Source organism: Mytilus trossulus, unplaced genomic scaffold (genome assembly GCF_036588685.1).
Source record: "Mytilus trossulus isolate FHL-02 unplaced genomic scaffold, PNRI_Mtr1.1.1.hap1 h1tg000085l___fragment_1__unscaffolded, whole genome shotgun sequence".
Taxonomy (NCBI): Eukaryota; Metazoa; Mollusca; class Bivalvia; order Mytilida; family Mytilidae; genus Mytilus; species Mytilus trossulus.
This window is the reverse complement of record NW_026963295.1, coordinates 1,827,618-1,852,915: the sequence shown is the minus strand read 5'-3', so window position 1 is coordinate 1,852,915 and position 25,298 is coordinate 1,827,618. Positions and strand designations below refer to the sequence as shown.

Genomic DNA, 25,298 nt, shown 5'->3' with positions numbered 1-25,298 from the left:
CGTTAAACGATCTTATTGCATGCCAGTTTAGAAATGAGAATATGACGTACGAATTTTTTGCACTGCTGGTTACATTTTGTTTTACTTAAGAAGGATGTACTTAGGTGAGGTATACTGCATGAGTTGTGTCAGATTTTCGGACTACTTGTTTTTTTTACCTTCAATACATGGTAGACTATTTCGCCCCACACCACCAATTTTTCATTTCATTAAAAACTTCAATAACTCATAAAAGGTCATTTACCAAAATTAAGGTAGCTTTTAGATTTCTTTTTTTTTTTTCGATTTGAGAATTAAATAGTATCAATGTAAATATAAGGTAAAAGTCCAGTCAGCCGTTTTCCGCCACTTTTTTAAATCAAATATCTCGAAGAGGAGCTCCATAATATGTTTAGCTTAAGTTGTTGACCTATGCTCTTCCGAATAAAAGTATCAATTTTAAATATATATATTTTTTTAATTTCACCTTAGTATATCCTTAATTGAACTTTCTCGAGAAAGTATTTTAAAGTACTACATACTGTTTTGTATAAACTAATTTCACCACCAGTAACAAAAACTGTTTTTGCTGGTCACATTGTTAGATTAACTAACAACTACAATACGTTTTTTGCTGGCGTCTCAGTCAGAGTTGTTTATGTGTTTGTTTGAATATTTTCATCAGTTGTGTTGTCTGTCCATGATGTCAGTGATGTTTGTTTACAGGGCATTTTTATTATGCGCTGATGGATCAAAATTATTTTTAGATTATCCTAGCATATCCATTTTGATTGCACACCCAATGTTGTCAATATAGTGGAACAAAGAACAAACATCATTAGTCGGAAGTTTGGCTACCTATAAAACTAGGTCACTTTAAAATTTTCCCTTGAAATCAAGTATCAAGTCAGGAACATGCCAATTGTTTTCAATTTTTTCTGTTTGTTAGTATATTCTTATTTTTGATTTCGTCAAGTTTTATGGACCTCCGCCTTATTAACTTACCTTGGAGTTCGGTATTTTTGTTTATACATTTGTTTACATGCATTCTCAAACTTTTCTAGAATCCCTTAGATTAAGACCTTGAAATACGGTATGTTCTTTGTGGTATTGTTGACAACCCCATATTGTATTTATTTGTTTACTGTAAATCTTTTTTACGTTTAAGTTGGTTCATTCATTTTAAGAATATATTTTTGTAGGTATTGCGATAATAGTTTTGTTGTTTTAGGGAGAAACGTCAGGACAAATCTGGTTACAGTTTACAGAACACATCGAATTGTCCACTCGTATGTATCTAGATATAAAAAAAAATGCTTATGACTCATCAATATGTGATGCATCATATCAAAACACCAATCTCATAAGTAGAATTGTGGCTTTTGGGAAACACAAATCTTCACAAAACAAGTGTACCGAAAAACAAGCCGTCATCGGGTGGAAAATGGAAGAGCTTATTTATAATGTAGAATATTTGATCATATTAGAGAAGGCATCGATAATACTTTCTATTCTTGTCAACTCAAATCATTGTTAAAAAAAATAATTCTAGCGTAAAACAAATATTCACCCATGTTATTACCCTAACAGTTATTTTTAGCCTCAAATAGAGTGTGAATTTAAATCCTTTTTTTTTAAATGGATATTGTTAGTAATTATAGTCAGTTATATAAGATAAAAGATATTTTTCTTTTATTCAGTGTGATCGATTGCTTAAGGTTACGAAAACCAAACAGTCATTGGCAAATTGTGAAAAAGAAAAACCAGTTGCAGTTCTGTCTATCATAGGAGAGGCCAAAAAGTATTTGCCTAATGAGACGATTAAAACTCAACTTAAAAGTGGTTTGCTTGAATTAATGAATACAACATGTAAGCTTACATTTTGTATTAATCATTTTCCTTTCTATATCTTTGTAAATACAATTTCACTTCAAATCCCAATTCGGTTCACTCATTCGATTGAGAAGCAAAACGAAACTTTGTTAATACATTTGAGAAAAATAAATATGGCGTGCTGTACTTAATTGAAGTATAAAAATCAGTGCTTATATTTTGTTAATTTTACAAATCAAACGCAAGGCCATATTGAACGAATTTACATATATGGGATTACTCGTACATGTATGAATAAACTCATTATAGATAACTCATCATAGATACCAGGACTAAATGTGTTTTCTTCAACACTTATAGTCTCAACTGGTGTAAAAATAACCATATAATTATTTCAGTACTAATCATAATGATTTGGTTACTTTCAGATATATGGATAATAACTGAAGGACAAGATACATGCATTGGGCAGATTGTTGAAGAAGTGATTCGAGAAAACACAGACAAAAGTCAATCCTATTGTATCCATAAGGATGGTTTTGTAAGTGACATTTGAAAGACACTACAGATTTAGTCATATTTTTCAATACACACTAGAGTAGCTTTTAAAACACACTTGAATTACATTCAAAACAGAATTAACATTGTGAAAACATTTATTACATGTAATTATTCTTGCCTTTACCATTTTAAAATTGATAGTTCGTTAAAATCAAATATTTTGTGAAATATTTCTAAGAATAGTCAATTCACTTCCCATTACTTACATTAAATCTTCTATAGTTTATCAAACGATTAGCAATTTCTATATTGCAACTGAAAATGTAAGGAAAAGATTGCATCTTGATCATGTTGATGATATCATCATAAGACGATAGTTAGAACTATGTTTTGAATTTGATGCTATTCAAAAGCCAAATTATTCGTGAAATGAAATGCATTCATTCAATAGTGTACAAATAATGTTAAAAATATATATATTCCTCGTCATCTGTGAAACAGATATTCCATAACGTTCAACAAATTGGTGATGGCATCCCTAAAATGTACAAAGGAAGGATTTCAACTTTTCTAATCGGAAATCTTTTATTGATTGCTTCCATGATAGGAAATACAAGCTCTGCAGTATCGTATCAATTGGGAGATATAAACTCCGTATGTAGGCGCTGATGGGATGTTGCGACATAAAAATGAAATTCATGATTTGGAAACTGAAATCTTTTGTGGTAAAGGTCACATACCCTCATTGTTAATAAAATTGAGAAAGGAAATGGTGAATGTGTCAATGTGTCTAGATGTAAGTCAATATATGAGGCAGATTAACTGTATCTGTTGTATTTTTTATCTGAAGTTCGATGGGATGATGTTCTCTCAATAAATAACTAAAATTTTGTGACTATTTAGAAATTATTTATCCCATCGAACTTCAGATAAAGATTTAATTAAGTCGTTGTACGTCATATTGTATAGGTCATTGTCTTTTTGAGAGAACTTTAGTTTGTATTAGTTATTTGTGTGTGTTCTTGATTTGCTTTGTCATGAACGTATGCACCATAATGAAACTTATTGTTAGTATACCTAGTTCTAGATTGGCTACAAACATTGGAGTCATATCAGAAATCTTTAGTATATTCATTAATGAACGCATTAGTACAAAATTTGTAGGCACGAATCAGTAATAAAGATAGAATCACAATTATTCAACCACACAAAGGTAACCTAGAAGTTTGCATTAAAGGTTAGGCACCATTTTTTAATATAAAAAAAGGAGATGTGGTATGACTGCCAGCGAGACAACTCTCCACAAAAGACCAAATAATACAGAAATTAACAACTAAAGCTCACCGTATGGCCTTCAACAATGACCAAAATATATACCGCATAGTTAACAATAAAAGGCCTCAAAATGACAAATGAAAAACAATTCAAACTAACAGCATAATTTAGCAACAAACGACAACCTCTAAATAACAGACTCTTGACTTGAGAAAGGCACATACAGTATAAAGCGAGGTTAAACATGTTTGAAGGTGCCAACCATTCTAACCTGGGATAGTTGGTGTAACAGTACGATATAAAACCAAACTTTAAAGATTATTTGAAAAAGGCTTCACTCATCAGAAGGACACATGTAATCGATGAAAGATATCAATAAATGAATGCAAACAAAGTAGATGTGTAAATATAGAAATTACTGAAAAAATGAACTCATGAACATGACTATATTTTTATAAGTAGAGACTTTAAGAATGCCATGCATTTTAGTAATGAAAGCATTTCAAAAGTGAAACTGCAATTTTTGGTAATACAATGTACAACTCGTCAACTGTTTTCATGTTTTTGCATTCTTGTCTTTCAACTATTCGGCTTTGAGCGCCCATAATGAAGGTAAGTCAACAGGAGTGATTATATAAAAACATAGCTAAACACCCATCATTCAATCTAGCGTCGCCCATAACACATTTGCGTTGCTGTATGCGTTATTTATATACATAAAATGAAGATTTACACGATTCGCATAGTTTATGGTGTTTATTAATGTTACATATACCAATCAGTTTGTTAGCACGTGTCTGCAGTGACGTTATTGATTTCTACGATCGTAATATATAAAGCAATGGTAAATTTAAAAAATCTGGGATTTTTTATTCATAAATTGCTTAAAACCTCTAGTAAATTCTTTATTACGTAAAGAATTTACAAGAATGTATATCAAATCTTTGACTTTGGACAACTTACTTCAAAAAGGAATCATATCCTTACTTTGACGGTGATGTTGTTTATAGAGGTCGTCAGTGTCATGGATTTGCCGCTATTATTTAACGCACTGTAACTAACGTTACCTTTGTAACGTCAATGCGTTTATGACGATATTGTACATTTACAATCAAGTAGTATTTATATACAATTAGAACTGTTCACACATATTCTGTATACACAAGCGAAGTACTGCCAACTAAAGCTAAACAGTCAGTTAGATATGCAATCTGCGTAAACTTTTCGATCCGATAAATACTTCTATTCTTAAAGGCTATCAGTTTGACCTGGTACCTTTGATAACTATTAACACTGTTACATAACTTATACGAAGATTCAACATTGTTTTTAACTTGACATACATTGATTAATAAATTTTAACATAAATGAACAAAACAGATAGTTTTACTGCCAAAAGTAGGGAATACGTCCGGGCACCACACCACGTCTTTCTCCACCGGAAGTAGCCAATAATGCAGAAAGTGACATTAAACACAAAACTCAATCAGGCAATTTCTTTTTGAATAAACTACTGCTGGCAAATGTACATCTTGCACATTCAAATAATATATATGCTTTTAACAGTGTATCATTGAATTAAAAGAAGTTAAATTAATGTTAAAGTACATGTCATATATCTTTTACGATAGAACACTTAGAGATCCCGTTGATAGTTATGCTTGTTGGTGGTGAGAAAGACTCGTTTGAAGCCGCTATGGTGAATTTAAATAGAAGTTTTCCTGTTTTGGTCATAGATGGGTCTGGGAAAGCGGCAGACTTTATATGTAAGGGATTCAGAATGCGTACGAATAACAGCAGGTTAGTGATTTATTTATAAGTATAAATTAGCTTTGAACTTATGTTTCGTAACTGTGATTAAAGTGAGTAATCTTGTATTGGTATTCTTTATTTTTCGTAACGATGTAGGTCATTTTTCGTGCTTTATATCAATCTGGCGAGTAAAACTAGCTGCTACCGATTCGTACAGCTTGCTCGTATTTTGTGCTATTAAAACACTGTCCTGGATACAAGACGGGTTACGCGTTCGAAACATGTTTAACTGTAGAAGCTATAAAATTTGATGAATCTTAAACTAAAAAAAAAAAGTTTTTTATAATGTACATGTTTATGCATAAGAATATATCCATCCTCACTATGTCTTTTGTATATTTATAGTGAGGAATCTAAATCTGAATTGATAGAAGCGGCAAAAATGCTTTATGGTTCAAATGATGAAGAGTCGAATACAATGCAAACTAAATGTGAGGTGTTAATAAGGCAACTACATGATGAAATGGCGGGAAATTTAAAATCGGTATGGATTATATATTGATCAAGTATTTCCGCTAAAAACACATACAAGATAATATCTTTAAAAATGTCCTTTTCTATTAGCATGTGCATGAATAACAATTTGGTTACTTTTTAAATGGAACCTAAGTTTGAACTGCTCTTTGATTTCTTTACAAAACTGTATTTTGGTTATTACAAAAGAACAGATTTTTAAATAATGTTTAATCACAGTTCAATTTGTCCCGACTAAAAGCCAATATCGACTGTGTTTGCATACATTATATTCACATTTTAAAGAAATCAAAACACATGCTTTTAAATATTGGCTTATTCAAGTTCTGCAGGCTTCTTCATATTTATTACATTTAAAAAATCATCATTTCAAGATTTGTGATGTTATGCTATTGTTTCAGAAAAAGGGAGAAGGTTTGGGCCCATTAAAACGTTTAATCCCGCTGCAAATGTTTGCACCTGTCCTAAGTCAGGAATCTGATGTACAGTAGTTGTCGTTTGTTTATGTAATATATTCGTGTTTCTCGTTTCTCGTTTTGTTTATATAGATTAGACCGTTGGTTTTCCCGTTTGAATGGTTTTACACTAGTAATTTTGGGGCCCTTTATAGCTTGTTGTTCGGTGTGAGCCAAGGCTCCGTGTTGGAGGCCGTACTTTAACCTATAATGGTTTAATTTTTAAATTGTTATTTGGATGGAGAGTTGTCTCATTGGCACTCACACCACATCTTCCTATATCCAATTAAGCATGTGTTATGTTCGTGTATGTGGTAGTAAGTATTAATATAGAATGTTTGAAAATACTTCAACATGTTGAGATGTTGTTACCCCCGGAATAGATAACCTTAGCTGCATTGGGCAAGACGTTTCATAATTTCGAATCCACTATGTTCTTCAGCCATGTACTTTATTTGACCCCTTTAACTACAAATGTATCTTGATTCGAGTTTTACTGATGAGTCTTTTGTAGAAGAAACGCTTGTCTGGCGTACACAGTTATAAGCCTGGTTGATATGATGAAATTATCTATAGGTTCAATTATTTGCTTTTATGTTAATTGAAAAAAGAAGATGCTATAAATTGTATTGAAATTGCAGAATAAAAAAAAGGTTATGATACTAATGACGTCGATGCGAACAGTAATTAAAAGGAGGAAATGTTGCTTTATAGCATAGCAAAAATGCAATGAAAGTGAAATTTCTCCTTAGAAATTTTATTTATTATTTTCAGATCCATGTATACTCTGTACATGACACAACATACACATTAGACAGAACAATTCAGGATATATTATTTGACGTCTTTTACTTAGGTTTGCTTATCTTATTAACATACGTTCTTAAATAACTGTTTACATCATTTATCAAAATTGCAATACATGTTCATATCGCATTGTAATTAGGATAAACACATACGTTTTACTGATATGAAATTCAGTTTATTAACATACATTTTTCGTTTTATCACCACCCATATCAACTTATATCAAATTGAAAAAAAAAACAGTACACACCCATTTTGTATAATCTATCAATAGCATGAATTAACAGGTTGGAATAAAGGCTAGACAACACAATAGAAAAACATAACACATCAATTTGACAGTATATTGACCATCGAGCTTCCATACATCGTATTCGCTGAGTTTTGATAAGAATCGGATTGGCCAGTCCAGTGATATATTTTTATTTAGATGATTATATTTTGTAATCTAATTTGAGAGTATTGAGTTGATTAACGTATACTTCATAATCAAACTGTGTGCATATTAAACGCTTTTAAAACCTTAAAATTATAGAAAGAAGCATATTATTCTTATTATAGCTTTATCTACAACTATACAATAACGAGTTTTATTGTTATGCCTACTTTGGACAGCGTCCAATTTACTTCGGGACAGGATACGTATTGATTTGTTTTTCTGTTTAGACACGAACACAAAATAAGGACATGAACACCAAGACATGTTCATTTCCAAGAGAAACTGTTTTAGGTATCCGACCCATAATTAGCCAATAAACAACATGCAAAATATTTTACATTTTATCAAGGAATGTAAGTAGGGGGGTCTAAGAGCTCTTACTATAAAACAAATCCGCAAAATATTTTTGGTTAACAACAAATCTGGGTTACAGTGCCCCCCCCCTTTTTTTGTCCTAAAATGCCAAATTAGGGGTTTAAAAAGTATGTAATTTTAAAAAAAACTATGTAGTACAATTTACTTATCTATCTTTCAAAAGGATTCTTACATTAAAGCTTTTCAAACAAAACACAACAAATAGTTTGTATTTTTGCTATTCAGTTTTTAGAATTATGTTATTGTTACTAATAATAGAAAAAGAAGAAAAGTCTAAAATTTGTCAATCAACCACAAATTTTTAACCTGCGAATTTAGACTCTTTCATATGTTTAATGCCAATGAATATATACAAAACGTATTATGGTAACATACTAAACTGACCACTTTTAGACGAAAAGAATGAAGACAAACTTACAGATAACATATTACATTTTGTTGATTTATGGAATAGACCTGATATTGCAGAGAAGGAAATATTCAAGTTAGAAAACAGTAACGTTTTGGAAAAATTACAGGTAAATGTAATTGTAACAATTTACTTGTTTATCCATTCCTCGTCAATTAAGTTTAAGCTATTATATTCTTCTTTGTCAACTAATTGCAGCTAGACTGAGTCTGTGCTTTGAAAAATAGAGTAATATTGATTTAGCAAAGTCTCAACTGTGATTTTGCTTTATCGTGCTGTAACAACAATACTTGATCTAAAACAATTTTTACAAAAGTAATATAGCTTTTAATGAGATATAATCTGAGTCACGGTGTTTTGAAAATTTGCATAATGGTCACAAATATACAAACCGAGTTATGAGAGCGCAGGTATTGGTGTTTTGTGTCTTTTGGATTCATGCTATGTCTGTTTATGCTTGCGTGATCTGAGGGGTCTTTTTTTCCAAATGAGTTTTGCATTTTTTTCTTATTCTATACTTCTACACCAATGTCCAAGGTAAGGCAAAAGGTTGAGCGTTAAAAAAATGTTTAACTCCACCATATTGTATTTATACGTCAGTCAAGAGTCTGTATCTCAGTGATTACTGTTGGTTGCTGTCTTTTATATAATTTTTATTATGTATTTATTTTATTGTTCTTTCGTTGGTTTGGCCTTTGATGTTTTTGTTTTTATTGTTTCACATCTAGTCATGCCAGGCCTTGTTTTATTTACTATATGGTTTGGAGTTTGCTCATTGTTGAAGAATATACAGTTACCTATATTTGCTGGAACTACGTTATTTAAACGGAAAACCATTTCTCTTTATTTTAAACTATTTCAATGCAATATTCATCCCCAAACCGATCTGTACCATATTATGTTCTGTTTATCTTCATTGAATAGTTCATCATTAAATAAATATGATAATATTTTTATAGAAAAAACTTTGCATAAAAGAGAGCAAATTATCAAAGCTGTTCACCAATGCATTAAAGGACGATAGGATTGACATGGTTAGACAAGTTCTCGAATATATTTTGGACAGGGATCTGTATAAAACTTTCTTAGATCACTCACTTGAAGGCTTATATGAGGTAAGTTCAAATTGGCGTATGTGTTATACATGCTTGTATTTCTAATCAGAAAAGAGCGTATACCTTAAAAAGATGTGCCGCTTGGCACGGCCATGTGTCAAATATTTATAAATTAATGGTAGTTGTTACAAAATCGGTAAATAAAATCGAATATTTTTTATTAACTTGATAAATTCCCATTTCATTATAAACTCTCTGTAGATAAGATGATTATTGTCATCTGAATACATTACCGTATTATTTTTCAGGTTTGAATGAATACTATCTTCTCTAAACTATTTTACATGCGGAGAACATTTACATGTGAACAGATTTAAATATTTGTCGATTAAATGTTATTATCAGATTACGGATTAAATAAAGGTTGAACAGTATTCAATGATGTTTACAGTCTAAGTATTCAATTCAAAGACCTTTTGATATTGCTATCATTTTCATCGTGTTATTTTAATTATGTTATTCAATATTATGATTAATGTAAAGCCAAGTTTGTTTGAGTTTTTCCTGCATTTTTATTTTTAAGTAATTTGATTATTTCTTATCTTTCCTGCAAAAAAGAAAAAAACCTAAAAGTGCAATACACACATAAATAAAGGCAATATACCGCTATTCGAAATTTATAAATCGATTGAGAAAAAAAAATCAAATCTGGTTTATAAACTAAAAAAGAGGGAGACACATCAAATATAAGAGGAGAACAACGACACAACAGAATCAAAACACTAAAATGCAACACACACAAAAACGAACTATAATATAACAATGGAAATTTTCCTGACTTTGTACAGACAATGCCATGGCTTAAAGAAGACCGCCAAAATGAAAACCAACAGTCCATAAATAACTACAACTACAAATATTGATTGGGTTTTCATAAACCCGTGTGAAACCACTAGTGCTCCTAAAAGATACGAAGTTCTTGCTGCCAGGGTGACACATACGTAACCCACTATATCGAAAAGATGATACGTCTTCGTTATCACTGCTTTGTATGTAACCAAACAATCTTTTTTGGGAGTTATCTGGTAACATATTTTCCATATGTTGCTACATGTTTAAAACCTTATTGTCTTAATTTGTTTTCAAAAGGTTATATAATGTTCTCACGACTTAAATTCTTTTTGATGAAGCGAAATGGGACTTCTTACGGACGGATGCTACATCTGGAGCAGGATCTGCTTACCCTTCCGCAGCACCTGGATCACCCTCAGTTTTATTCGGGGTTCATATCCATGTTCTGCATGTTGTGTTTTGTGTACTATTGTTTGTCAGTTGGTCTTTTTCTTTTTTAGCCATGGCGTTGTCAGTTTATTTTCGACTTATGAGTTTGAATGTCCTTCTGATATCTTTTCTCTTTTACCTTTTTGTCTCAATCGATTTATGAGTTTCCATCAGCGGAACACTAATGTTGCCTTTATTTTGCATATGATAAAAAAGGAATATCAGTTAGTACTTTCCACCGGTCCCAAAGTCAACGATTGTTAAGTGAATACGGTATTTGTCATGCATTTTCACCATGTTCATATCAATTGCCATTTTTTTCCTTTAGACCGACGGCTGCCTTGGAAAATATATTTTCCCAGAATTAAAGGTACAGTAGTATGATAACATTACTGTTCTACAAATAACAACACCATGATATATTTGATGTTGTGGTTATTACGTAAGTGTCATACTAGACAAAATACAAAACAGATCACATAATCACGCTTCATTTTCAACCATCTTACAAAAGCTCCGAAATGATTAGAGGCAGATAAAAACTCATTATGCTGACGAATGTACTATCAGAACATATTGTAGACCCGTGTGTTGTCAGATCCTTTTAAGCTAAGTGTGGATACTATATTAAAATCAGACTGTCTTCAGATCGTTGAACTTTTCAGGATATAAATCTGCCGTAAAACTCAAATCAAAACCTATCTTGTTTTAATTTGGAAGGTTTTAGCATTATCTTTATCACTACATTGAAAATACTGGCAAATTTAAGACTCTCATCTATAGATATATCGATATATGTGATGAATATTTTCAACTCCATTTTCCAATGTAGACGATTATAAGGTCATCATTATCATACAAAAGTAATTAGGTTCTTCAATGAAACCAGGTCTTTAACATCTTACATTCCCTGTATAAATGAATATAACATTAAAATAAAACATCAAAGTACGCAAAACTGGTTGAAAGTAACTCAACATAATGTAAGGTACACACATACGCGTTACAAAATGACTGTCTTAGTTGAATGATGAAAAAAATAAGACGTTACAAAAGGTACAGTGGCATTTAACGGACCATACATTACAATCCTGCTCGTTTGACCGGTGGCACTATGCGAGACGAATGCAATTCGTTGTTGTTAAGATATGACGAAGTGTACAGGTATTTTGTTTATGAGAAAATGAAACATTTTTGTGGATATTCTTTTGAATAATCGTCCAACCAAATAAACTTGACGTTTGTTGATCATTTAATTCCAAAACAGATCAGATTACTTTACTGCTCAGGATCCCATAGTGAATTATCTATCCTACAACCAATTTGGACGAGATCATAGTGGAGAACAACGAAAGCCAAGGAATAGTGATAATATTCAGTGTACTATTATTATAATTATATATATATATATTATTATATATTATTATATATATACTCTTGATGAAAATACGCTTGTAAAATTCATGTAGATAAAATAGAAAAGTATTTTGTTCCGTCAACAAAATGAGAAAGAAACCAAGTCAGTTTAAAGGAACAAACCTGTTAAGAGTTTATCGATAATACACTAACCCCCCCACCCCCCCCCCCCCAAAAAAAAAACCCCATAAAAAACATAGATTTGTCGTCAAATTATTTTCGTACAAAAACTAAACGATCGAAGATATTGTAGCAATTAAAGAATGCACTACCTTAAACAGGTAACTGCTATCGTTCTATACTCTTGAATCTAAATTATTACTAATTATATTTAAGGATAAAACACTTAAACAAAAGAAAATTGTGGACATGATTAATGATGCTGTTATTAAAATACTCGGAAGTGAAGATATGAAGCCCTTTGAGAAAGGTATTGTTGAAATATAAAGAGTAAAATGTCATTACTATGTGTTTCCTTAATTTAATTATTGTGCAATTGCTTCTAACTTGCTATCGATATGTTTTCTTTAAATCATCTCTCAAGTTTTATAATATATCATTTAACTGCCTTCCCTTCCGGAGCACCTTAGATCACCCCCAGTTTTTGGTGGGGTTCGTGCTGCTCAGTCTTTAGTTTTCTATGTTATAATTTATTTACTATTGTTTTTCGTTGGTCATTTACTTTTTAGCCATGGTGTTGTCAGTTATTTTTGATTGAAGTGTTTGAATGGCTCTTATCCCATGGTACCATTCCCATCTGCAACATTTATACTAAGTTTACTATTTAAATTTGCATCCATAGTAAATGAAATAAAACAAGCTCGAAACTTTACTGTTATTATGTAATTTCTAACAGCTCATTTCAATATCAATTATTCAATTGGTCATTTGTAATTGATTATTAACAATGAGTTACTCTTCAAAATTGAGTTTAGCCCTTCTTCCAAAACATTCCAGATTTTGTAAAATATATTGTTTAAAAAATTACAACCGTATTTTTATGAACTTATCGTAGATATCAAGCGTACAATTTGAACTGACGGGTGTCTTTAAATTAATCACTCGTTAGTGACGGTCAAATAAAAAAGGAAAACAGTTCAGATGAAGTACAAAGTTGACGTGCATTTAAGGGCCCAAAATTTTCATTCAAGGGGTAGAAAATCTTTAGAATTTTTAACAAGGTTTTTCAACAGTCAATCAATGATTATTTCAATTCATATCAAACTATTTGGCTGGCTACGTTAACAATATTTGTTCGTGTATTCAAAAAATGTTTAATCCTGGAAATTGAGTTATTTGCGAACATTAACATAATTAAGAAAGTCCGTAGTTTTTCAATCTGATTTCTATGGAAATGTTCTCTTCATGAAAGGGATGCACCTTATTAACTATCATACACTAGCAACTTGTCAACATGTCAAATGTCATGGCAGATATATTATTTTTGTTTTGTTTGTAAATTTGCATCATCATGATGATCATGATCATCTTTTTCAGGTGATGAGATATGTATAAATGATATTTTCAAGCACCTGTTTATCTGGGCAGTGCTTATGAACCGCAGAAATTTGGCCATGTTGTTTTGGAAGAGAGACGGTGATTATATATGTAAGTTTTAAACTGTGATTAAAAGGATATGACGCACTCTTTAACAGTCATATTGAATAATAAATGCGGATCCCAATGGGTGTTCAAGATAATATTTTATGGACTTAAGACTAATTTAAAAACTAGCATACAGATGTTATAATAAACGATAATTGTATAATTATCTTTTTTTTGGGAACAAATAAGCACTGTTCTTTGTGTTTGTAATGGTCGAAAATGTGTTTTAATGCCATCACCACCGTCGTTTCGTCCGTTCCATTTTTCATTCCCACACTACAATTTAAGTTTCACTTATTCAAATCTTTTGAAACTCATATACGATGTTGATAACCAAAACTCGCAAACATAGTGTCAAGTTTGGCATTAGGTAGTAAACGTTTAAACGTTAATCCCCTTTATAACTTGGAAAATGGCTTTTTGTTTTTCGTTCCCGCATTCTGAATTAAATTTGCCAGATGCAAATTTTATGAAACTCGTACAAAATACTATAAATCACAGCCCACATAGTTCAAATTTAGTCAGTGAGTCTTTTACCGTGAGAAAAATATGTCCCTTTTTAACCTTAAAAATTGCAAAGAAATAGCACTGGCATTCGTGTCCCCAATCGGAACTACTCGGCATTTCTGGTTTCACGAAGACATAATTGTACTGCATATCGAGAATGGCTGAGTAGTTAGTTTTGTCGTGTCCTCAGACACATCCTTCTTTATGTTCTATGCAGTCTTAACTCAACAATGAACTATACAAACCATTAAAGGGCAGCTGTATGATATTTCGAAGTGAAATTAAGTGTTTGTACTATATGACAATCACGGGAATTATTTTGAGGTGTCATCGAGATTTTAATTAAATTCCGGTAAAAATAATGATTTCAAAACGTAAATTCTTCGATAAAAGTTGAAATATGATTAATACTTTTTTTTCAGAATAAAATGAATTATTGGTTTTCACAATATAATTAAGAAATAATTCATGGGGGCTTGAATATATCGTAATTTTACCACGGGTTGGCCCTTTATGACAAATATTTTACCCTGAGCGATAGCGAGGGGTAAAATATCGGCATAAAGGGACAACCCGTGGTAAAATCTAGATATATTCAAGCCCCCATGAATTATTTCGATTCTAATAGGACAAATACGGCATTTTTTTTGGATCGAAGCGCTCAAGATGGAGGCCATTATTTGCCGTTCCCATAAATTAACGCACTTTTAGATTGGCGTAAAAGAACGGAGCAAACAGAATAAGTGAGTGACATGGTCAAACTATTCACATAACTTATTTAGATAGATTTGGATGAATTTTAATGATAACTTACTTATATGTCTTCTATGTATATAAACAATGGGCTTATACCGTTTGAGCATCGTTTGTTTACGTTTCCTTGTTGTGATGATTTTCGGTATCAGAAGCGTGTATTTTCCCGTAAAATGCTTAAATTATAACGTCATCATTCTATGACGTCGGGTACTTCATTCATATAAAAACATATGACGTGGGAGTACGATCGGAACAGCCAATGCAATATCTTCATATTTTACCACGGGTGTGTACTGAAAGCGTTTGAAGGACGTCATGTTAGAATTTCTGATATTACCTCAAAAGACTTTGACTCAAACGTAATTAAAACAGTACATGTCATTCTGACTATGAAATTATACATTGTATGGCTATGTTTTTTTTTTAAAGTAGACACAAATACTTAATGCGCTAATTTACTTTTTTACTTCTGCGTTAACGTGAGAACTGCGTATTTTATATTTTTGTTTAAAATATTGTCTCTCCAAACCTTCTAGGAGGTACACTTTAACACATGTCGTCATAGTATCCTTGGTACTATGATTCATCACATCATGTGGTCATTGAATTTCAAATGGTTGCAATCTGTTTTCTGTAAAATGATCAAGCTATTATGTGCAACGCGTAGGTTTAAAACTTTTAATTTTGGCCCGGTCAGAAAGAACAAACAAGAAAGTAGTACTTTTTTAAAACCAAAAAAGTTTCTACGCATAGCTGTATTTTTGTCAATAGGTGAAATATGTGGGTAGTTTGGGTATCAAATGAAAGCTTGGGGACTTGGGCCCACTGTAAAACCCTGTTAAAAGCTTATTTTGATCTATGTGTGAACTAAAATATATGAAATAGCTAAAAAAAAAAGTGAATCAAAGTGTTCAATGTTATAGACAATTAACTGTTGTTGTAAATTATAATATATGCAATAATCAAACAACAGTAACTTTAACAAAAGAATGTACATTATGTAGTTTATTTTTAATTTCCCAATTGGTGAACACGAATGGAAAACGTTTAAATGAACGTTTAGCTAAAACTTCGAAAATTACAGTAAACCCCCTACTAACGAAACGGCACACATAAAAAGCGGCTTTCTATCTGATGTGCACGCGTTATCATAAAATGTGTAATGGCGCATTAACTAAACAACATTGAAGAAAACATTCGAAATATGTACACTCGACGTGGCGTTAATTTGTATTTATATTATACTTTGTTTTGTCTGCTCGTAATTGTCAAATTTTAAAACCACTCATCTAGGTTCTGCATTATTTGCAAGTTCACTTGCTAAAAGGTTAGCTGAAAACGCCAGCGCTGAAGCATTCATGAATGAACAGACTGCTTTATGGGAAAGTTCTAGGTAAGCCATACATTACTGTACATTTGTTTCATTATTAATATAATTAACATCATACATTTTACATATGTCTCATGTAACCAACAATTCGTGACGTTTCACAGATTTGCATTATATCCGTTGCAAAACGATAAACGTTATACATAAAAGAGGATGTACAATAAGAACCATGTTATATGCAACCATACGGCCTTCAATAATGAGATAACCCCATCTTTTTTAGTCAGCTTTAAAAGGCCCCGGCATGAAAAATATGAAACAAATCATTTCAAACCTTGCTGAAGGCCGTACTGTTGCCTATAATTGCTCACATCTACTTTATTTGAACTTTAGTGGATTTATGTCTTATCGGAAATCATTCCACATCTTAATAATAATCTACCTTATTCTTATATGACATACATCAATAGTATCGACCTAGTGCTAACAACCAAAAACATAACAAGGGGGATTAGACCCTGAAAAATAATGTAACAAAAGCTTTTTGTTTTATTTGAAATGGAATCGGAACGCAAACATCTTAAAAAAGAACGTTTCATTACTTTTTGGAATTTTGGATCCCCAAATGCTCTCCAACTTCGTACTTATTCGGCTATATAATTTTTTTTTATATGAGCGTCGCTGATAAGTCTTGTGTAGACGAAACTCGTGTCTGGCGTACTTAAATATAATCCTTATACCTTTGATAACTATCAGAACAAGACAATTTTTGTGATTGTGTTCTTATTTAGCTTTTTAAATAGATGATATGATCATGTTAAAACACTGGCAATTAGTTTGAGGTATCACTGACGAATATTTTGTCGACAAAAAACACGTCTGGCGTTCAGCAATTTTAATCATGGTATTTATGATAAGTTTATAATTGGGGCATTATAACTAAGACTTGTGCTATGTATGCAGAGAAATACTGCAATTGCAGCATGCCAGTTATTATGGTATTCATGCTTTATTTCGGAATGATATATTTTAGACAATACGAAGACCTTGCATACAGTGTGATGACAGAGTTATATTTAAATGATAGAAAGCACGCTCGCCAACTGTTGGTGACAGAAGTGAAAAGATATAATTCAACTACGATTTTTGAAATAACTGAAAAGTTCACACTGATGAACTTTATGGGACATGCTGCATGTCAAACAAAGCTGAATAAAATTTGGAAAGGTCAAATGAAAGGGGATACATCAAATTTAAAGGTACATTTTTACAAGCTGTGGTAAAACAGATAAATTGATCATTAAAGAATCCATTAAATGTTTTACGTGTTGCTTCCAAACTGTTGATTCTTAAGAACTATGTACGAGTATCATGGAGCATAGCATTAAAGTTTCTACACTTCATGCACTTAGAGGACCATTCTGAATGTGTTGCTAATATGACTATAGGAGCCAATACAACTTACCTAGAATATATACCAAATACAATACAGAAACAACCCTTTAATAACATTATAATATTGAAATCCCTGGACAATGACAATTTAACCGATGGCGTGGAGTTATTTTCATTTTTTTGTACGAATAATGAAGTTAGCTTTAGTCGTTCAGATTTTTCAAGAGAAAAATTGAAGTTAGTTTCTTCTTATAAAGTTTGTTGTTAAAGTATTAATTAGAACTGAACCATTGGTGTTTATATATTTATATTTATAGGCAATAGCTTTTGCTGTTACTTTGCTCCCTATATTGAAATGGGACATAATGAAGTTAGACAAAACTGCCAAGAGAGCAAAAGTCACTCAATCGGAGAGTTTAGGTACAAAAGGCCAGGAGAACAATACTTCATGTTCACAATTTGTACCTAACTGGATGAGGAAAATATATTACTTTTACAACGCACCTTTGATCAAATTCCTTTTTTCCGTTGTAAGTTTTCAACCATTTTTTTCGTTTATATTATTTATTGTCATTTCAATGGAAATAGGATTTTAGGTATACATCAATTAAAAATAACCAAAAAGCTACAAAAAAAATGTAATGAAGGGTTGGATTTCATAACTACAAAAGAGGGAAATATGGCAATTAAAATGTACAAGAGAGTACAAGAAAAGAGCTTCAACGAAATGTTATATCTAGATATATCAAAGTAGTTTGTTTTAATGTTTGAATAACTTATCTTTTTTCCTAACACCATCTGCCCTCTGATATTTCATTGATGACCTTTTAAGAACCACATTATGTTGATGTTTTCAAAGGCCTTCTCGTAAATAAGTTGAATGACGTTCATGATTTATACTTGTTTTATAAGAACAATATTCATCTTGTTTGTTTGGTATTGAAGCCATAATGATCATTCAATGGTTTTATATATTATCTTATTACACATGTTGAGTAATAGATCTTGAATCACCTGTGTATGTTGTTGATATTGATACCTACATATACTTTACTTTTTACCTCAAATTTATATATTTTCAATATTAGTGACATTCGATACAGAGACAAAGTTTTCTCACATGATTTTCACTTGCATCTCACATGAAAGTCACATGAAATATTTCACGTGAGTTCCACCTCAATTGAGCTAATACATGAAACTCACGTGAAAATTTTCATGTGAATGTCACGTGAATTGATGTGAAATTTTTCATGATTTTAAATAAATTTGAAAATTTAGTTGTTATTTGAAATACTCTATTTTAAAAATTCAGGTTAATTTCACATTAAAAAACAAAAACGTGATGTTTATGTAAAATTCACATGAGATTCATATAATATCCGCAAAAACTGATTTCACGTGTTTTTCACGTATAAGCTCGTTTGAGCGTAAGATTCACATGAATTTAAACTCACGAGAAATTGATGTCAGTGAAATTTGCCTGTGTATGCCCTGATCTAAGTGTCACTTAAGTTGAATTTGTTTTACGAGCCAAATGTTATACTTTAAAACCACTTTAAAAAAAAAAATCCCAAATTTATTTGATCTAAAAAAAATATAGGGGGGAATGTACCAAGAGGATAAGAATAAACATAAGTCCAGAAACATAGGCAATACCATGGAAAAAAGACGAAAACAAAAAACAACAGTACACAAAACACTTCATTATTTAAAGTCTGGCAACAGGACCACAACGCGAATTCGAAGGTGTTATTCAGCGCCCCCAGAAGAGAATGCAGATCATACAGCAACTCTGTGAACCATGTTGCGTGTTGCGTTCTGCAAGTCGAATATTCAAAATCATTTGGTTACGTTAAATTAAATCATACTTGTTTTGCCATTTTCAAATGGTTTTGTTTATTTAAAATAGTTAACGTACCTGGCAATGTTGGTGGCATTTAGCATGTTTGTACTGACAGATTTACATCCCACGGAAGAAAAATTTCCATCAATTTATGAATACATTGTTTATGCATGGGCTGCATCATCTTTAACAGAAGAAATACGGCAGGTAATTATACGAATACAATATATGTTTGAATTCAGTATGTCTTGAGCGCAGTTATATGACGGTCAGGTCATAGAAGGATAACTTGTATGACAGCTAATGAATAAATATTCAGTTATTGGCTCGGTAAGATATCAATTATGAGCAAGCTATCACACATGAGGGTCTGGATTGGGGATGGGGTCTGTTATTCTGTAAACATTTAATTTTCACCCCTTTTTTCTCTAATCTTTAAAAAAATAACCCCTTTTTTTCTCTTATCTTCATTTTTTTTGCCCGTTATTCTCTAATCTTCATTTTTAAGGGCATTATTCTTGAATCATTTAACCCCATCCAAACCCTCACACATCATATTGCAACACGTTCCGAAATTATTACAATCAACAATCATTTCACTGAATTGATTCAATAATAGATTGTTAAACAAGTGAAAATGTTGCCTCTTTTACGAAAAGAAATGATTTGAAAAGAGATGCGGGTAAACATAAATACCGAAAGCCAGAAAGGACAATTCAAATTTAAGGTGGTACCTAACACTACAGGGAGATAACTCTGTAAAATCAGCAGAACGTTTTAATGACGTTGTGTCCACAAGGGAATATCAATCTTCTCAATGATTCAAATAAGTGTTTGTCAAACTGCTATATAACCAGTGTAATTTTTCTTATTAAAAGGATGGTTCAAATTGTTGAAATTCTTTTATTTTTGTTTAAGGGTCCATTTAAAGACTTTGTCAAAATTTTAAGAAAACTAACCGAGCCAAATTAATTTTAGGTAAAGTGTTAGGTACCACCTTAAAGTACAGTTTTTATTTCAAAAGTAAAAAAACATCCATGCTAGATGACATGTCTTACTTTTCTAACACTAGACCATACACAACATTTCGTGGACGAAGTGCTCAACTGATAATTGGCATTCTTATAACAGCTAAATGAGTTTCTTCTTTCATTGAATTATTTCTTCATTGGCATGTTGATTAACTGATGTCTTTTTTTTCAATGTTTTGCTAAACTTCCAGCTGCAATTTTTTTTTCTCTATCATATCATTATTGATTACCTCTGGAGGATCACTAGTAAAAAGTGTCTCATTAGTTATAGCATTGCTCAATCATGTTTTTATAGTATTACGGAAGTTGTAATACATAATCATGACATTTCTAAAACATAAATTGGTGGGAAGCAGGATAAAATTTATAACGTTTTGTTTTCATATTTTAATGACGTTGTTGATGGCATTTATTCCGTTAAACATACGTTGAGGTATCACTAGTAGAGTTTAAACGTTTCTTATCTTTTATTATGCTTTAAATGAAGATACAGGTTTAATGAACAGGTAAAGACAATTTTATGCTTATCTGAACAATGTGCCTTCCTGTCTCCAAATTAACACTAACACCACAGCTGCATCTTTTGTTTGAATAGTCTTTAGCTTACTTTACCTACATGTAGCAAGATTTCTAGTACATATTTTTAGAACAATTTCTGTTATACGCAATCCTTTTTAAATGAAGACGATACCAAGAAAGGTATCTCGTGTAAGCAATATGTTGACCAAAATGATTGACAATTGAAGCCATTGATTAAAAAAATGTCAACATCATTTGGTCGACCGTAGAATGCAAAAATTTGGGCACTCAAAATTATCTAGTCTAGTAAAATCCGAAAACGTGTATGTCCTGAATTAATAAGAGTTTAAACCTATATTAAATTTCTATAATGCGTAATCCTTTATATATGGATACGATACCAAGTGTATAATTATAAAATACCATCAGTATGATAGAAATAGCCAAATATGCGTGAGGAAAAACGTATCTCATGTTTTTCAATCTTTTCGTATATTAATCTACATGTCTTCATTCCCGTTACATAATCACTGGTTGGTATTTTGTAATCATAATAGTGTTTTGACTTTATATTGTTGATGACTTATTTTATCATTTAATCACATGAGGATATATATCATACTATTAACTGATATTTTTCAATACGCAGCAAAGGCAATGACTAGATATATGGTATGATACCTTTTATTGAAGACCCTTCAACCTGTTATTCACCTTTTGTTCTGTTGCTCTATTATTGACATATTCCAAATAACAACTTTTACTTTGAAATACGGTACATTTTCTTTCAGGCTATTGCAATGAAGCACTTTCAAAGTTTCGAGTGGAGGCAACTGACCCTGAATGCAATGACCTGGTTCTCTTTTTGGACACTGTTTGAATTGATGATGTACTGTATGTTTATCATGTCTGTAATTCTTCGATTTAAATTGTCAGCTGTGGACTTTCATAATGCACGAATGATGTATGCAGTAACATTAGGAACATTTATCATCAACAGCATGCAGTTTTTTCTTGTTTCCAAACAGATTGGACCGAAAGTTATTATGATTGGAAGAATGGTAAGGATTTTCTTTGTTGACAAATGCTTTGAATAATAGATTAACCCGTTATAAAAAATATACTGTTGATTTATTAGTATTAGTTGGATACCAGTTATCGAGAATGTCCTTGTAAGATTGAAACCACGAGTTCAAATTCTTTTAGCAAGGTTTGAATTTGCTAAAGGTTTGGATTTGAACTTTCGAAATCCCACGGAATTTGCACGTAAAATATTTTTTTCTTTAATTCACAAAAATTGGTACTCACAATATAAATGCTGAAACAGTATTCAACGAAATTCTATTTTTACATTAATGATGTAATTGATTTCATGAGAATTGTTTGCCATTAATCTGCTAGAAATGCAGCATTCAATCTCTTATGTAGAAATGAAATTTACTACTAATTAAACAATATAACTTTTAATGTAAGCATAGGACACATAGGCTCTACAATAACTGCTCCGTCGAACACTTTTTTTTTTATCTCTATCGGTCAATCACACTATGTATTCTATTGGTCAATAGGACATAAAAGTGTAATAAATATTCACAGAACAATACCATTAATATGATAAACGTCGATTGAAACGTTTTAATACTGAGTTGGTTTTATAATCTACATGTAACAAGTCATATTTAACTGGGTTATATGTTACAAGTTAATAACAGTTCACTATTTGTCCATCGTTTACAGATAATTTGTTTGCCTCTGCGAGATGTTTTAATATTATCAAATATAAATTTTATGGCAAAAGCTTCTCTTACAAGTTCCTGATAACTCTTTGCTTCACTTGTTCAATGTTCTGATTTTTTTAAAGAGATTCCTATATTTGTATATAATCATACAGGTTTTCAAATAAATTTAAAGAAAAAAATCCATTGAATACTGTAAAAGCTATTGGATCCGAAAGTAAATTGGATCCTTGTTATGTTTTTAAAACATACATGTATAAGTCTTAATTTCTTTGTAGATGTTCGACGTCATTTTCTTCATCTTGATATTTGCTGTATTTTTATTTGGCTTCGGAGTCATTTACCAAGCAACTATGTACCCAAATACAGAACCTGGATTTCCACTTTTTCAGAATCTCGTATATATGCCATATTGGCAGTTGTATGGAGAATTATTCCTAGAACAATTTTACGGTAACTTATGTATTCACACTCGTTGTAAATAATTTAGTTATGTCATTTTATCCGTAATTTGTATATGTGATCTTACTGCCTAATATTTTCGAGTATCAACGTACTGGCTGTATCACTTAAAATATTAAGCAATACATTGAGTGACGTCATCAACATAATAATAGGTAGTTTTTGATACTGACTATATCATGTGGAATATCTCAACTTGATATCACTGCTGGTGGACGTTTCGTCCCCGAGGGTACCACCAGCCCAGTAGTCAACACTTCGGTGTTGACATGTATATCAATAATGTGGTCATTTTAATAAATTTCCAGTTACAAAAAAATAAATTTTCGAAAAACTTAGGATTTTCTCATCCCAGGCATACAATACCTTAGCCGTATTTTCCACAACTTTTTGGAATTTTGGATCCTCAATGCTCTTCAATTTTGTACTTGTTTGGGATTATGACTATTTTGATATGAGCGTCACTGATGAGACTTATGTAGACGAAACGCGCGTCTGGCGTACTCAATTATAATCCTGGTACCTTTGATAACTATTTACACCACCACTTGGTCGATGCCACTGCTGATGGACGTTTCGTCCTCGAGGGTATCACCAGCCCAGTAGTCAACAATTCGGTGTTGACATGAATATCAATAATGTGGTCATTTTAATAAATTTCCTGATACAAACATTTGAATTTTCGAAAAACTAAAGATTTTCTTATCCAAGGCATAAATTACCTTAGCCGTATTTGGCACAACTTTTTGAAATTCCGGATCCTCAATGCTCTTCAACTTTGTACTTGTTTGGTTTTATGAATATTTTGATATGAGCGTCACTGATGAGTCTTATGTAGACGAAACGCGCGTCTGGCGTACTAAATTATAATCCTGGTACCTTTGATAACTATTTACACCACTGGGTCGATGCCAATGCTGGTGGACCTTTCGTCCTCGAGGGTATCACCAGCCCAGTAGTCAACACTTCGGTGTTGACATGAATATCAATAATGTGGTCATTTTAATAAATTTCCTGATACAAGCAGTACACGTACTTGTTTTCATTTTATTCAGTCGTATTCAATATTATTTGTTGTTGAAATAACAGTTGCATTGCATGGAAACAATTCTATGTTGTTAGCCTAATCGTTCGTTCAAAATATGACTTACAATGAAGATAAATCTCAAATAGTTCAAGACAGGAGATTTAATCAATGTTGTTAAAATAGAACTATTGGTTGGTATGTTGAATTTAAATATATAAGATTCTATCACTAGTAGCACGATTTCAGTCTGAAACGGTCATTTTGGTCTGATCATATCTTAATTGACTGGATTTACCGCTAGAGGAAAACGTCACGACTTGTCAGATCGTTAAGTTACCCGTTCCGATCGATGGTCTCATTAGGTAAATCAGTCCGTTAAGGCATGTCAAGATAAATCAGACTGAATCTTCTAGCGAGCTGTTTAGATCCGTTACGACTGTGTCAGACCAAAACAGACCATGGATCCAAAGTTACGTCAAGATGTTGTCAGACCGTGTCCAGTCGTGTTCAGATTTTAATAATTCGGACACAAAACGAGTTAAACTTTCCCGTTGGTTATCAGGGGTTGCTCCCCTTTTAAGAATAAAATAAAAAAATAGAAAGAAGACGGTTTATGTTAACTGAGAGTCTATCACGTCCCTTTAATCATGTTAATTAAATAAAAAAATACTCAATTTGAATTCTTACTTCTTCCTATTTAATAATTTAACATTTTTTGTTATATATTTTAAAAAGTATCTCAAAGACATACTGCTGCACAAACCGCCGCGAATTGACTAAAAAAAATCAACAGATTGCCTAAATAACATTTATTTATTGAATACAAGCACCTGAGCCTTTATATTTTATGGTTAACAAGTGATTGCAATACATGTTTATGCAATTACAGACTGAAGTGGTGAAAAATGTGTCATCTTGACGCAACAGATCATTTTTACACCCTTATTAAATAATTACGGATGTCGGCCGTGAA

The 25,298-nt window shown here is 31.7% G+C and overlaps 1 protein-coding gene across 1 annotated transcript; it reads left to right on the top strand.

Annotated features, from left to right (window-relative positions):
• The first annotated feature begins 682 nt into the window (after nucleotides 1–682).
• LOC134699838 (transient receptor potential cation channel subfamily M member-like 2) lies at nucleotides 683–23,321 on the top strand. The gene is made up of 19 exons (XM_063561247.1): nucleotides 683–693; nucleotides 1,211–1,268; nucleotides 1,680–1,848; nucleotides 2,241–2,353; nucleotides 3,478–3,550; nucleotides 5,220–5,388; nucleotides 5,746–5,884; nucleotides 7,104–7,185; nucleotides 8,344–8,468; nucleotides 9,319–9,474; nucleotides 11,024–11,065; nucleotides 12,448–12,541; nucleotides 13,609–13,719; nucleotides 16,273–16,372; nucleotides 17,343–17,568; nucleotides 18,022–18,234; nucleotides 19,617–19,757; nucleotides 21,892–22,161; nucleotides 23,115–23,321. Exons 1-19 carry the CDS (start codon nucleotides 683–685, stop codon nucleotides 23,319–23,321), a joined length of 2,499 nt encoding a protein of 832 aa, XP_063417317.1.
• Nucleotides 23,322–25,298: the final 1,977 nt, after the last annotated feature.